The sequence below is a fragment of the Nerophis lumbriciformis genome, linkage group LG09 (genome assembly GCF_033978685.3).
Source record: "Nerophis lumbriciformis linkage group LG09, RoL_Nlum_v2.1, whole genome shotgun sequence".
Taxonomy (NCBI): Eukaryota; Metazoa; Chordata; class Actinopteri; order Syngnathiformes; family Syngnathidae; genus Nerophis; species Nerophis lumbriciformis.
The window spans coordinates 46,347,206-46,363,814 of record NC_084556.2 but is presented as its reverse complement, the minus strand read 5'-3'; the positions used below and the strand labels follow the sequence as shown (position 1 = coordinate 46,363,814).

The 16,609-nt window shown below is 39.2% G+C and overlaps 1 protein-coding gene across 1 annotated transcript in view; it reads left to right on the top strand.

The window, feature by feature from the left end:
* Positions 1–16,609, top strand: part of cxadr (CXADR Ig-like cell adhesion molecule) — a 126,244-nt gene that overhangs the window by 72,167 nt on the left and 37,468 nt on the right. The window contains exon 3 of the mRNA XM_061963086.1: positions 14,876–15,080. Within this exon, the coding sequence (XP_061819070.1) occupies positions 14,876–15,080 (205 nt within the window). The remainder of the gene's footprint in view (positions 1–14,875; positions 15,081–16,609) is intronic.

The window sequence follows — 16,609 nt, the reverse complement described above, 5'->3', positions numbered from 1 at the left end:
CTGTCGATGTAAGCAGAAAAGGTTTCCTCTTGTTAATTCAACCTAAAGTGTTGGTTGCGCTTTATTCAAATAAGATTGCCATTCATTTTTGTTTACTGGCTTGTTTGTATTCACAATACATTTTTACATTTATACATTTTCTAGCATTTTTAGCTCTTCAGCGCCAGATGTAGGGAAATATGTCCACCAGTGTTTGACATAATTTTCATATCATCAAGGTCACTTAGAGAGGAATGAGACATAGTTAACATATATTGCTTTGTTAGGCTCGAATGAACGATACCAAGCATGCTTTCAGTCACGGTCATTTGCATTTCTGCTTTTTGCACGCCGGCAGATAAACTGAAAAAGGTTGGCTGTGATCTACTTACTATTTTTTTGAGGAGGCAGAAAAACAATTATGAAAAACAAACATGAATCCTATCAGCTGGATGGCTTCCTCGCACACGACATCATTCCATGTCTGACGGATTTTTACAAAGCTTTGTGTGTTTTGGCAATGAAAGAAAGCTTTTTGGAGCGATAATTATTGACATTCTTATGGTCCTCTTGAATAGTACGCTATTTTGACTGCGCAGTACTGTGTCAGTTCTGCACGGCTCACCAGTATTGAAGGAAACTGAAAAACCATGCTCATTTGAAAATCAGTCAGAAGGAGAAGTGGGCACCTACCCAATTCTACTGGGTACCAATTAACGTAAAATTAAAGAATAGCATATTTTGATTCTTTTAATTGCACGTGGCGTCATCCCTGGTTGCAACCTCGGCACCGGCTCAAGCAATTAGCGGTCAAACAGGCCTGTTTGTAGCGGACTGTTTTAATGCAATGTTCCATGCCAACAAATAGGGCTGCAACGATTAATAGATTTGATTTGGAAAAAATGCTTTAATTTATATTCTGTTGCGTCGATTAATCGTTTGAGTGTAACTAATAAAAATGTTAAAAATGAACATGCTACTGATTAGCTTTATTAATTTTACGTGACAATGTCAACACCTCCAAATGTGTTAATGAGAATTACAGCTAAATGCATGTTACAATCTAACAGCTGGTGTGTAACAAGCACATACTTACAGTATAAACACTTTGTAGGACTCAACAAAAGACAGACTGGCACATTCAACTTAAAGGGGAACTTGTTTTGGAATTTTGCCTATCGTTCACAATCATGATGAAAGACATAATAATAGATGGTTTTTTTTTGCATCTAAATATTAAATACATTTGATCACATGTCTGATTACAATGGCGCCTACGCGAGCCGTTCAACTCTGCATATAGAGCCCCTAAAAAACATCCCAAGACCTCCAATAAGATTTTATGGACATGCTGTATGTATATATGTATTGTAGTAACGGTCACATTTATAATAACATTTATTATTTACGTGTTTTGATAATTTTAAGCATAGGTGGCGCATCAATTTCAAAAACGCATCACAACGTTTGCTTTTTTTTTCTTCATCACTGATTTCTGCCCACTACAGACTTCATGAGAGCCAACAAACATAATAAAACATCACTTACTGTGTCAGGTCTGCTGTCATCAGGATGCCGACTGCTAAGATGTTCATATTTCCATTTAGATGAAAAATGTCTCATAATCTTCGTGAAGAAACGAGGTGGGGGTGCGGGGGAAACAAGTGCTTTTCGTATCGTTCTAGCCAGTTCCAGGTCCGAAATAGGCTGTCAAAGTGTCCCAATTTGTTGGATTACCTTCTCAGATGTCTCATGTCCAGATGAAATGCATGATTAATGATCTGGAATAAATTTACAGGGAGCAGGGAAGTGAGGAAACAGCAGACCACTCGATGATGTAAACAAAGGGAGACACAGAAGTGATTATGTTGCCGCTATAAATAGTTTGCCTGCGTTAGCGCTTATAATAACAATATCACTAATACTTGGTTAATTTTCAAGACACGAAATGTAAATTGAGTATTTTTGGCGATTTTTGAATGGTTATTTATCTGATTTTATGGGCCATAACAAGGTGACAACTGTTATCTGAGGAGGCTGAAAGCCAGCAAGGAGACATAGACTACTTTTTTCTGTGCTGACAAAAAGATGCATTTTCTCTTGGGATGGCAACAAAGAATCATTTGTGTTGTGTTATTACAGCAATAGCAGATCATTGTTAACGCTGCAAAGTTTGTTCAGTTTCAGGTGTACATTTGTTGTGGTCCCACCTCTTCCCACCTCCTTCTCTTTCCTCACCAAGCAGCAGCATCACATGACAATTTGAATTGAGAATTTGTGTACATGTCTAATAAAACTGGGCCTGGCTAGAGAATGCTGTCTGGCCAGGTGGTAATTATATCACAGCTTTGTTAGTACTGCACAAGTGCTTTGGTGCTTCTTTTGTCTATTGTGACCTCACAACCTTGTCATGGAATTTGTAATCTTTATTTTTATTCCCCAAATACAGTTGTACCTCCATTTTCATACAGAATTTCAATCTATTCATGGTGGCATGGTCGTGGCCAAAATATGTTTTCATTTAATTTGCATCATTTACCATGACACATGTATTTTTTTAAGGAAAAAATTACACATATATTTAAAGAAGTTCAGCCAACAATATATATTTTCATTAAAATTAAACACACTTTGAAATTTGATTAATTGCAATTTAGGGTTGTAATGATAAACGGTATTAAAGATAAAATGCGGTAAAACTCCAGAGGAATGTGGACAAATACTACTGGTTCAAGGAATGAAACAGAAAGTACATTTTCAACTCGCAGCACCTGCAGTGAGGGAACTCGTCCAAAAGATGGTGCCATAGCACAAACATTAACACACCTTTTCAGTGTCTGTATTGGTGTTCTATGAAAACTATTTGTTGAATACAAAACATTATGGCTGATAGCGAAGAAAAATAAAAAAAATGACCAGAGGGTTCAAAGCGTGGGAAAAAGTAGCAGCTCATAGCCCCGATAATGTTACCAAAAATTGATCAAAGTAAAGGAAATTATATAAGCTCAAATATACCTACAAACGAGGCATAATGATGCACTATGTACATCCAGCTAGCCTAAATAGCATGTTAGCATTGATTAGCTTGCAGTCATGCACTGACCAAATATGCCTGATTAGCACTCAAACAAGTCAATCACATGAACAAAGTTCACGTTTGCGCATTCACGCACAGCATAAAACGTTTGGTGGACAAAATGAGACAAAGAAAGACTGGCATAAAAAACGTTTCTCTTTGGCAGCGTCTGAGAAAGTTTTACATGCAAACAAACTACGGTGAATGAAATGTCCGCCGAAAAAGGACAAAACGGCGCTTGCCAAATACTTTCATCAGTGTAGCATGTATAATGTAAACAGTGGGATTTCTAACAATTAGGAAGGCGTGTCTCATCTTTGTTCTCCCACAGAAACCATATTAAAACAAAAATATATTTTACCCCCATCTTTTTCCATTTTAATACATTTTTGAAAAAGCTCCAGGGAGCCACCAGTTCCTGGCACTTTAAATACGCAGATTTAGAATAGAGTGCACGTGAGAATGGTGGTGTGTGTGGGTGCTGTGATATGTGTGGCGGTGAATTGTTGCGATGCCCCCCCCCCAATTTTTATTGATGCACTCATGTTAAGAGTGCAATTTTTATTGTTATGTGCATGTATTAGGAAAAAGAATAAACATTTACGACAATCAGAACAAATTGTTTATTTTAGTTATTTTCGCAAAAATACGCATTGAGGCTATAAAGTAATTTGTTTTCGATTACTTGATTAATCATGCAAATTAATCAATAAATTAGTCCATTTCTAAAATAAATACAATACATACTAAAATAATACATTTCACATTGTTTTCATGTAAAACAAGAAATATTCTCTATAAAATGTGTTTTGTGTTCATATTTTTGGTTGTTTGGAATGGATTTACAGTATTTCGTATGGGCAAAATTGTTTTTGTTTGACTTGGCCTTCTGACATTTCAGAACAGATTATTAATGAAAAGCAAGGTTCCAGTGTATTTATGAACGTCAAGGTCTTTGTCATGTAGATTCTTTGTTGTTGTTGCTGTGAGAGGTGTGCATGCGCAAAAATACTCCCATTGGTGCGTCTGCGAGTATTTGAGTAAGAGTTATCTTGCTGAGCTCGGGGCTATTTAATTTCCTCTCCTTTGTGGACTGGTCTGACATGTTGCTGTTATTTCTGCTGATGCAGTTTTCCCCAGTGAATGTTGAAACACTGCTCGCCCTCCCCCTGAGAACCTGGCGGAATTGTACCAGGATGACCTGTTTACATTGCTAATATGTGCAAGATGAGCACTGCCGTCACTGCAGGCTCGCCATCCTAGCACCACAGCAAACTCGTTTTCAGTTGGAAGTGGTTACGGGAGTTGTTGACACAAGAACCTTATACTTTCCTCATGGGGTCAAAGCGTCTAAAAAATCAATGATTCGGATCTTCTGTCTTTGTTTCGGTTCAGTGTACATTGTGATTGTTGTATTTTTAACACCCCACAGAATATCATATATCCCAATAATCCACATTACCATTTATTAAAGACAATTAAACCTAAAAATGGCTGCTAAAGTTGTAACCTATTTATTACTCTGAACAAAAAATGTAACCGTATTATCCTTCTAACCTTATTATACACCATCAACTAAGGCTGTCACAATACTAGAATTGTAGTATTCTATATAGAGATATACGATTTCCGATACTAATTGGATACCACGATTAAAAAAACAAGTAAACCCATGTACTTTTATATTCCTTACTTTTATTGATACGTGTTTCAAAGTGTTAAGTATTTAAAGATCACTGTGCTTCACTATCTTTTTGCACAGAATTTAAATATCAGTATTAGCTGCCAAGAGGTAACTTTACATTAAAAAAGAAGAGCAGTATTCTATGACCTCCCAGTATATCAAAACAAACAATACAGTGTTTATAAATATGATCATAAATACCAACAATAGTCAACTAATTTACGTTTTAAAAAGAACAGTACTAGCATGGCGTCTTCAAGTATATACAAACCCTGTTTCCATATGAGTTGGGAAATTGTGTTAGTTGTAAATATAAACGAAATACAATGATTTGCAAATAATTTTCAACCCATATTCAGTTGAATATGCTACAAAGACAACATATTTGATGTTCAAACTGATAAACATTTTTTTTTTTGCAAATAATCATTAACTTTAGAATTTGATGCCAGCAACACGTGACAAAGAAGTTGGGAAAGGTGGCAATAAATACTGATAAAGTTGAGGAATGCTCATCAAACACTTATTTGGAACATCCCACAGGTGTGCAGGCTAATTGGGAACAGGTGGGTTCCATGATTGGGTATAAAAAAAAAGCTTCCCAAAAATGCTCAGTCTTTCACAAGAAAGGATGGGGCGAGGTACACCCCTTTGTCCACAACTGCGTGAGCAATTAGTCAAACAGTTAAGGAACAACATTTCTCAAAGTGCAATTGCAAGAAATTTTGGGATTTCAACATCTACAGTCCATAATATCATCAAAAGGTTCAGAGAATCTGGAGAAATCACTCCACGTAAGCGGCATGGCCGGAAACCAACATTGAATGACCGTGACCTTCAATCCCTCAGACGACACTGTATCAAAAACCGACATCAATCTCTAAAGGATATCACCACATGAGCTCAGGAACACTTCAGAAAACCCCTGTCACTAAATACAGTTTGTTGCTACATCTGTAAGTGCAAGTTAAAGCTCTACTATGCAAAGCGAAAGCCATTTATCAACAACATCCAGAAACGCCGCCGGCTTCTCTGGGCCCGAGATCATCTAAGATGGACTCATGCAAAGTGGAAAAGTGTTCTGTGGTCTGACGAGTCCACATTTCAAATAGTTTTTGGAAATATTTGACATCGTGTCATCCGGACCAAAGGGGAAGCGAACCATCCAGACTGTTATCGACACAAAGTTCAAAAGCCAGCATCTGTGATGGTATGGGGGTGCATTAATGCCCAAGGCATGGGTAACTTACACATCTGTGAAGGCACCATTAATACTGAAAGGTACATACAGGTTTTGGAACAACATATGCTGCCATCTAAGCGCCGTCTTTTTCATGGACGCCCCTGCTTATTTCAGCAAGACAATGCCAAGCCACATTCAGCACGTGTTACAACAGCGTGGCTTCGTAAAAAAAGAGTGCGGGTACTTTCCTGGCTCGCCTGCAGTCCAGACCTGTCTCTCATCGAAAATGTGTGGCGCATTATGTAGCGTAAAATACGACAGCAGAGACCCCGGACTGTTGAAGGACTGAAGCTCTACATAAAACAAGAATGGGAAATAATTCTACTTTCAAAGCTTCAACAATTAGTTCCCAATCGTTTTATTGAGTGTTGTTAATCCATCCCCACCTCCCCTCCTCACAGCCCCCCAACTCCAATGACTACCTCCCCCCACTTAACACCTCACCCTCAGCTTGATGAACCTTCCTCCCCCAATCACCTGAGACCCCCCACCCCCCAGTGTGCCTGTCTGCAGAACAGGTGAATGCACAGCTAAATAAGCTACAAACAGGCAAGGCCGCGGGTCCTGACGGTGTGAGCCCCAGGGTACTCAAAGCCTGCGCCCCACAGCTGTGTGGTGTGCTCCAGCACATCTTCAACATGAGCTTTAGGCTGCAGAAAGTCCCCACACTGTGGAAAACCTCATGCGTGGTCCCCATCCCCAAGTGCACGCGACCCAGCACGTCGAAGGACTACAGGCCGGTGGCTCTAACCTCCCATATCATGAAGACCATGGAGAGGTTGGTCCTGGAACAACTCCGCCTGGACCCACTCCAATTCGCCTACCAGCCCCGACTGGGAGTGGAGGACGCAGTCATCTACCTGCTGAACCGAGCCCAAACCCACCTAGACAAGCCTGCGAGCAGTGTGAGGGTCATGTTTTTTGACTTCTCCAGTGCTTTCAATACCATACGGCCTGGGCTACTGGGTGTGAAGTTGGAGACGATGCAGGTGGAGGCCCCCTTGGTGTCCTGGGTTGTTGATTACCTGACTGACAGACCACAGTACGTGCGACTGCAGGACTGTGTGTCTGACAGGCTGGTCAGCAACACCGAGGCCCTGCAGGGCACAGTCCTCTCCCCCTTCCTCTTCACCATCTACACCACCAATTTCCACTATCACTCAGAGTCCTGCCACCTTCAGAAGTTTTCTGATGACTCTGCGATAGTGGGGTGTATTGAGGATGGTGATGATGAGGAATACAGGGCAATGGTGGAGAACTTTGTAACATGGTGAGGAAAGAACCACCTCCAGCTTAATGTGATGAAGACCAAGGAGCTGGTTGTGGACCTGGGAAGGAGGAGGAGTACTCCGGCGACCCCTGTTTCCATCAGGGGGGTCATTGTGGAAATGGTTGAGGATTATAAATACCTGGGAGTACACATCGACAACAATCTGAATAGGTCAAAACACGCTGAGGCACTCTACAAGAAGGGACAGAGCCGCCTCTACTTCCTCAGGAGGCTAGGATCCTTCAACGTCTGTACAAAGATGTTGAAGATGTTCTACGAGTCGGTGGTGGCGGGCGCCTTCTTGTACGCCGTGGCCTGCTGGGGCAGCGGGCTGAGAGCGAGGGACGCAAACAGACTGGACAAGTTGGTAGAGAAGGCCAGTAACGTGGTGGGAGTGGAGCTAGACTCTCTGGCGGTGGTGTCAGAGAGGAGAAGTCTAGCAAAGCTCCTAGCCATTATGGACAACACCTCCCACCCACTACACTCGGACCTTGCGGGGAGAATGAGCACGTTCAGTGGAAGGCTCAGACTCCCAAAATGCAACACGGAACGACACAGGAGGTCCTTCTTACCGACAGCCATCAGACTGTATAATGCATATGTTCCTTGACTGCACTTAAATGTAGAGTACCGGTATATGTAGTATATGTAGAATATATTTATATTATTTATATATAATATATTATATTATTTATTGTTATTCTTGTCTATTGTGAACGAACTGTGGTGCTGAATTTCCCCCAGGGATCAATAAAGTACTTTCTATTCTATTCTATTCTATTCTATTCTTAAAAGAAAAGGTGATGTAACACAGTGGTGAACATGCCCTTTCCCAACTACTTTGGCACGTGTTGCAGCCATGAAATTCTAAGTTAATTATTATTTGCAAAAAAAAATTTATTTTATGAGTTTGAACATCAAATATCTTGTCTTTGTAGTGCATTTAATTGAATATGGGTTGAAAAGGATTTGCAAATCATTGTATTCCGTTTATATTTACATCTAACACAATTTCCCAACTCATATGGAAACGGGGTTTGTAAAACATATTGTTATTAATATTCTCTCAATATGGTGGTAGTGGGACGGCATTATGTCATTTGTAATGAAATAGGCTAATAAAGAGGCTAAAACTAAATATTTTCTTTTGTGTTTTTATACGTTATTAATATTAACATTTCAGCTTTTTTCATTAGCTTATGTCTTTTTTCTGTTTTTCAATTTTTTGTTTTGTTTATTTTATTTCTACAATGGGCTCCAGGTTCATAAAAAAGAGCTTGGGCTACACTTTGAACACATGTGGTTTACTTATTTCACCAGTGGTGTTCAAAGTGTTGCCAAGCAACAGAAGACAACTAAGCTGTGTTTAAGCTGTGTTTTATGGAAGTGATTAAATAATGTTAATAACTGGTTACTTTCTGTTGCAACATGTTTCTATCTTCCTTTCTTGTATAATGCGTCTGTCTACACTTCTTTTGAAATTTACTTTTTTTTCTGTTTGGATACTTAACATATTTTAGGCAATACTAGAATTTTGGGTTGCAAATCCAAAGTAGTTACAGGGGCAGTATTGATCATACCAATGCTTATACTAAATCATTGAATGATTCAATTGTATACTACAGTTAATAATAATTTGACAAAAACATAGGATGGAGGTGTAGCAATATCAAATACAGTATATACATTATTTCCTACTGTTGGCTGTGATTTGAATATTTATTTTTTTCTCTTTAAGCCCTCCTGTGTCTAGGAACATATTTCCCAAGTTTGTAAACAATATAAAAAAAAAGGATGTTTCATTTAAACTACTCTGACAAGTACAATTTATCCAAAAAGCTACTTAAGTAGTCCAAAACCAGTAAAGTTGGCAGGTTGTGTAAATCGTAAATAAAAGCATAATTCAATGATTTGCAAATCCTTTTCAACTTATATTCAATTGAATACACTGCAAAGACAAGATAGTTAACGTTTGAACTGGGAAACATTTTTTTTTTTTTGCAAATTAACTTACAATTGAATGGCAGCAACACATTGCAAAAAATTTGGCACAGAGGCATTTTTTACCACTGTGTTACATGGTCTTTCCTTTTAACAACACTCAGTAAACGTTTGGGAACTGTGGAAACCAATTTTTTAAGTTTTCCAGGTGGAATTATTTCGCCATCTTGCTTGATGTACAGCTTATGTTGTCCCGGAGATTCCGTTGTCGTATTTTACGCTTCATAATGCGCCACACGTTTTCAATGGGCGACAGGTCTGGACTACTGGCAGGCCAGTCTATTACCCGCACTCTTTTACTACCAGGCCACGCTGTTGTAACACGTGCAGAATGTGGCTTGGCGTTGTCTTGCTGAAATAAGCAGGGCCGTCCTTGAAAAATACGTTTCTTGGATGGCAACATATGTTGCTCCAAAACCTGTATGTACATTTCAGCATTAATGGTGCCTTCACAGAAGTGTAAGTTACCCATGCCTTGGGCACTAATACACCCCCATACCATTACATATGCTGGCTTTTGAACTTTGTGCGTATAACAGTCTGGATGGTTCTTTTCCTCTTTGGTCCGGAAGACACATCGTTCACAGTTTCTAAAAACAATTTCCAAATGTGGACTCGTCAGACCACAGAACACTTTTCCATTTTGCATCAGTCCATCTTAGATGATCTCGGGCCCAGCGAAGCTGGCTACGTTTTAACTTGCATTTACAGATGTAGCGACAAACTGTAGTTACTGACAGTGGTTATCTGAAGTGTTCCTGAGCCCATGTGGTGATATCCTTTACACACTGATGTCAGTTTTTGATACAGTACCGCCTGAGGGATCAAAGGTCACAGGCATACATTGTTGGTTTTTGGCCTTGCTGCTTACGTGCAATGATTTCTCCAGATTCTCTGAAACTTTTAAATATATTACGGATCGTAGATGGTGAAATCCCTAAATTCCTTGCAATAGCTCGTTGAGAAATGTTGTTCTTAAAGTGTTCGACAATTAGCTCACGCATTTGTTCACAAAGTGGTGTCTCTCGCCCCATCCTTGTTTGTGAATGACTGAGCATTTCATGGAAGCTGCTTTTATGCCCAATCATGGCACCCACCTGTTCCCAATTAGCCTGTTCACCTGTTGGATGTTCCAAAGTGTTTGACGAGCATTCCTCAACTTTTTCAGTCTTTTTTGCCACTTGTGCAAGCCTTTTTGAAACATGTTGCAGGCATCAAATTCCAAAGGAGCTAATATTTTCAAAACATTTAAAAGTTTACCAGTTCTAAAATTAAGTATCTCGTCTTGGCAGTCTATTCAATTGAATATAGGTTGAAAAGGATTTGCAAATCATTGTATTCTGTTTTTATTTACAATTTACACAACGTGCCAACTTCACTGGTTTTGGGTTTTGTATGTGTAGTGTATTACTACCTACCTCTGCATATGATCGGAGAAACACACGTGCTTCAAGTCAACCAAACAGTTCAGATTTTTTTCATAAACCGATCCATACGTTTATGCCTCCTACAATAGCTTCATTATTCATTCTCTACCAACCATGTTTAGTTTTCTTTTCACTCTCCCGGTGTATCGCTGTGCATACGTCTGGTGCTCATCATGGCACTGAAAGCTGTGTCGTCTCTCCCAGTGGAATTACAAATATCTGCGAAAGAGAATTGGAACACCTTTCATTGTTTACTTTTTCCATCTTTTTTTTTATACGTTTTATGTTTTTTTTCTTCCTCTAGCCTATAAGTTTTTATTCTGAGCTACAAGCCGTCTTTGTGGCTCCACCTGGGCTTCATTTCATGGTGCTTTCAAGACTAGACTGTGGGTGTGTTTGTGTAGATTGGGGGGATGGACATAATTGTGCTCTGCTGTCCTTTGTTGACACAGCAGGTGATGATTTGACTCCACACTGGCCGCTTTGTTCCACCTTGGTTCCAGTAGGGCAGACTTGCATTGTTTGGATAAAAATCTCTTACCTTTGCTCCTTTTTGTAACTTTAATTCACGGACCATGTGTTTTTAAATAGCTGATATTATTATTTTTATTACATATTACTTACCGTACTTGAAGTGAAGTGAATTATATTTATATAGTGCTTTTCTCTAGTGACTCAAAGCGTTTTACATAGTGAAACCCAATATCTAAGTTACATTTAAACCAGTGTGGGTGGCACTGGGAGCATGTGGTTAAAGTGTCTTGCCCAAGGACACAACGGCAGTAACTAGGATGGCGGAAGCGGGGATCGAACCTGGAACCCTCAAGTTGCTGGCACGGCCGCTCTACCAACCGATCTATACCGCCCCTGAAGGGGGTCCTGTCTTGCATGGCCTAATTTTCATACTTATGTATGTGTTTAAAATGTTGTACTCTTGTTTTACATTGGTGGTTCTCATAGTTTTTACCATTATAATGACCAACAATAAGATACGGTAGTGTAGTAGGCCTAAGTATTCATCAAAAACAAGGTAGTGGTTTTATTTAACAAGTATATTTAATATTTTTGGCCCCTGTAACATTATACACATTTTGAACATTAACCGTGTGATAACGGCTCAAGTCAAGTCATTACAGTATTTAATTTAGTGATTATTTGGCTCGATGTAAACAGGCCCCATGTTTGCTACCAAGAACGTGTGCGGCTGTGCTCGGAAGCATGCAATTGCTGTCGTTTTGACCTTAGTTTTCTTGACGACATAAACCCAAATATGTCTATATATCGTTGTAAACATACTCCAGTTCATAAACTTATGCTTTTATTTCGTCAAAGTATAATTTTACAGCTGTATTTGACACACTCTGCTGCATTCAGGCGCAATGAATGTAAAAAAATACACAGAACTATCAAAATAATTCTTTCTTACCTTAATTTTTCTTTGTGCATAATTTTAACTGTTAGGAAACGCACCAGATCATTAACATTCCAATAACTTTGAATTAATAAATAAAGGGTTTAAATGTTCTCGATATTCAACATTATCTAGAATTCCAACTGATCTTTCTTTTTTGTAATATGGTAAGTCTTTTGTAATTCTTTCCCCACATTTTTGCACAATAACTCAGATATGATAACACTGGCGAGCAGTAGAGAATATGTAATGAATTTTGGCCCAGAAAACATTTTGTTTTATTCATTATTGGCGTATTACTTGCCACTTTGATTTTATGAGATTTGCAGTTCATTTTATCATCTGTTATTACACCCAAAATGTGTCTTTTTTTACTCTTTCATTGTGTACTCTGTCTATTTGTATTTGTGTTTGGCTTTCTCTTCTACGGCTACCTCGAAATAAACTCAAACTCAAAAATGTCATTATTTCAGTTTTACTGAGAGTCGAAGATGGTCTGTTTTTGACAGACCATCTCTAAAATGTATTAATTTAATCTGTTATTTGTATTAGTTTTTTTTTGTTCTCATCTGAACAAAACGCATACATTTTGTGTGTTTACCTCCCACAAGATACTGTAGTTGGTGGCTCTCCAGTGTTGTTGGTGAACCTTTACTTCCCGTACTTGACTTATTTTCGGGTTGTTAACAAAGCGATGTAAAAGCTGTCTGCAATCCATGCGGTTGGAGCAGACGAGGAAGCGCCGCAAACACATAGTATCAGCTTAAAGTTGGTAGCAAAAATGGCGCCCTGTAGTCAAGTTTTGACCAATCATTGAGGAGATCGCCTAAAACCAGATTGGCCATACTTGCTCTATACGACTCTGACTAGTGGTACCCCTACCACAGTTTGAGAATCACGGTTCTACTTGACGTAAAACTAACTTCAGTGTGTTTTTAAGGCTATGTTCACACAAACAAGGACAAAAAAAAAATACATATTCCATGCGTTTTGGCCAATCGTCCACACATAGTAATGGGTACCTTTTACATTTGAACCAATACAGTACCGATTTCTGGCTTTAAATTTCCGAATTTGCTGCAGCTTTTTTTTTTTTAATGTTGCTGGAAAAGTAATGCTGTTATTAGGCTGCACCTCAGGGACAAACAGCACTCCTTTGAGAACAAAAATGAACAGATTCTGGACAGGGAGGACAGATGCTACAAAAGGAGTGAAGGAAGCCATCTCTGTCAAGGTTAAAGAAAACCTCCCTGAACAGAGGTGGTGGTCTGCGACACCACCTATCTCCCAGAGGTGATGAAGCCTATTCGGATGAGAGGTGAAACGTCTTCTAGGACAAACCAAACAGTCCAGTTGCGATCGATTGAATGCCGTCAGATTACAATGAGGCTTATTTTTTCAATAACATTAAATCTACTAGTGATTGTATGAATTTGTTATCAATGTTGTAAGTGTGCCTTGTAACTCTTACCTCGAAAAGCACAGGATTTCAACAAAAAAAGTAAAAACAAATACTGTTTGACGTTTTACTCATTCTATACCACACAGGGTAAATAGATATGACCAAAGTAGAATCAATCTTACAGAGATTCCCCAGCCATTTTGAGAGATAATGAGCAAGCTAGTCACGTGATCCATGACGTAGAGGTGGGAATCAAAGATCCCTTCGCCATCAACAACAATGATAATCATGCAGACTTTGTGTGAGTAAAAGACATTTAAGGAAAAATAATGATCCACGACCTTATAAATTTAGCCCCAACACAAGGAGGATGAGCAATAAGTTTGAGAAGCTGTGTGCAAAACAGATCAAGCTTTAGTGAAACACTATAGCGTCATGTAGCACTATTGATAAACAAGAAATACAAACTATGAACATTATAAAACGACCGCTTACGGTACAATGTCTGCTCCCACTGGGATGACGACTCATGGGATGTTCATATCATCCCTTTTTAGATGAAGAAGTAATCATAATCCACACAAAGGATTCAAGGGAAAAGTTGCAGCTGTGTTTTTGTCTCTATCCGCGGGTATTAAGTAGAATGTTACAGATGAACAATTTTTTGATTTGAGGCTAAATCGTCCTATTATCTAGATTAGAGGCATGATTTATAATCTAGAATAACTTTGACGAGCAGAGACGTGATGCAGAAGCAGCAGGACATCGGCCTGCTCAGTGCTGCAGCATAAAATCGTTACCTCTCTGTTATCAATACGCCGCTAAAAATAGTTTGTCTGTGTTAATAATAACATTATCGCAAATATTTGAATAGTATTCAGGTCACGATATGTAAATAGAGAATTGTTGGCGGGTTTTGGATGGTTATTTATTTAGTGGGCTTTGTGGGCAGAATAGAGAGCCCCCATTGCCTCAATTGTTAGCTGACTTTTTATTTATTTACAACTTAAAATGCATGAAAATGAAGACACAAATATGTGTTCATGTCTTACATAGGTATTGTGAATGATAGACAACACATGACCTTCTAATTTTTGCATATCTCTGATCTGGTGATATGGTCAGAGTGCAAAAGCGTTTCCAATATGACCTCATCCGATCCCGAATCTACGGAAATTGCTAAAGAGATTTGGAGCAAAATATTCAAAATGGCCCTCTAAATTGTGGCATTTTTTTATATTTAGATGGTATTTTCACATTCTTTGTGGGTTAAAAATACAAGTAGGATAAGACCTGTTTCTGTTCTTAATCTTTTCACATGAATAAAAGTTATGGTTTTTGAGATTTCAAATAAACCTGAGCTACATGTCCTCTATGACCAGGTCATCCTGTACTCGGGCGACAGGTCCTACGAGGACTACTATGCCCCAATAAAGGGCCGAGTTCACTTCAACTCAGCTGACCCCAAGAATGGCGACGCTTCAATCAACCTGACGGGCCTGAAGTCTTCAGACTCGGGAACCTACCAATGTAAAGTGAAGAAGGCGCCGGGCATCCGCAGCAGAAAGATGCTCCTGATCGTCATGGGTAAGTGAAAGAACAGCAGTTTGTACCTGGGGAAGCGTATCCTTTCTCTCTCCATGCAAAAAGAAATGTTTCAAATCACACGCTCTTTGCCCCACTTTGCTGTTTTGATTTAATCCCTGCTAAAATTGAGCACATACCCTTCCCAGAGGCTGCAGAGCTTTGACCCCCTTGTGTTAGAATTGTGTGTTCACCCACACTGATTGTCAGAAGTAATCATTGTTTAACTCTATGCTGAGGTCATTATTTGTTATACATTCCAAGTATCAGTAGTGGTTATCAAAACTTTTTGTGGGAGTTTGTCAAAGTGTATGCTCTGATGTTGATTAAGCTCACTTGTTATAGTGTTTCAAAGAGATGGAATGGTTTATGGAAAAAAATCTTTCTTTAAATAGTCGAACATTCCACGATTGATTCGAAAGACTATCCAACTTGCAGTCGAATCATCCAACAATAAACTTTCTACCCACTCTGTGGGAGTTAATATCGGTTAAGACATGAAAAGTGTGTTGGGAGGATACATCGCTTGCATTCATCATGTCTTCTTTAAATATTACTAAAATACTTTTCTTTGCAGACAGTTTTGAGAGTAAGAAGTAATTCTTATCTGCTTACATTTTAGGCTGTCATAAGAGATCGATTGCTGCTCCCTGTCGCTGTTTCCTGGTGTAACGTCACGTAATCAGTGTATTGGTTTTCCACACCTCTTACTCTATAAAAACTATTTGTCTGCACGAGGGATGTAACAATAAGCCGTATTGAATATAACCGGGGTAAAATTGCAGACGGTTAGTATTACCGTTTTAATTTAAAATAATTGAAAAACAACACTAAATTGGCCCTAGTGTGTGGATGTGAGTGTGAATGTTGTCTGTCTATCTGTGTTGGCCCTGCGATGAGGTGGCGACTTGTCCAGGGTGTACCCCGCCTTCCGCCCGATTGTAGCTGAGATAGGCTCCAGCGCCCCCGCGACCCCAAAGGGAATAGGCGGTAGAAAATGGATGGATGGATGGAAAAACTGCACTTTGATGAACTCACTGAGTGACTGGCGCTAGCTCTCTAGCTTAAATGCTAACATGTAAACAAGAGACAACGTATTTCCACATAAAAAAAAATGACATACCCCAATCTAAGGCAATGTCCCCACAGCAACGTTTTGTGTTTCGTTTTTGATTTAGGGTTGAAAAAATAAGTGAGACTCACTACCAATAGTGGGTCACATCCAGGCAGAAGCGTTTCCTGGGTGAGAATGGTGTAATTCAGTACCTCGCCATAAGTGGCGCTGTAAGCAAACAAAACCACCAGATCTACCAGAACTATCGAAGAAGAAACTGCGCAAGCACACAAAGTTCTATTCTCAAGTCACCCATTAAAAAAACAACATAAGGTGATGATGGCAGATGTGCGCAAAAAAGTGACTCTTTTGTTTGGACAGACGAGGAGGCGGAATTAACATCCGCAGAGAAACATTAAATAATTTAAAAACGACTGCATTTTCCCCGAGTTAACTTTCGCCTGTCCCACTCGACACA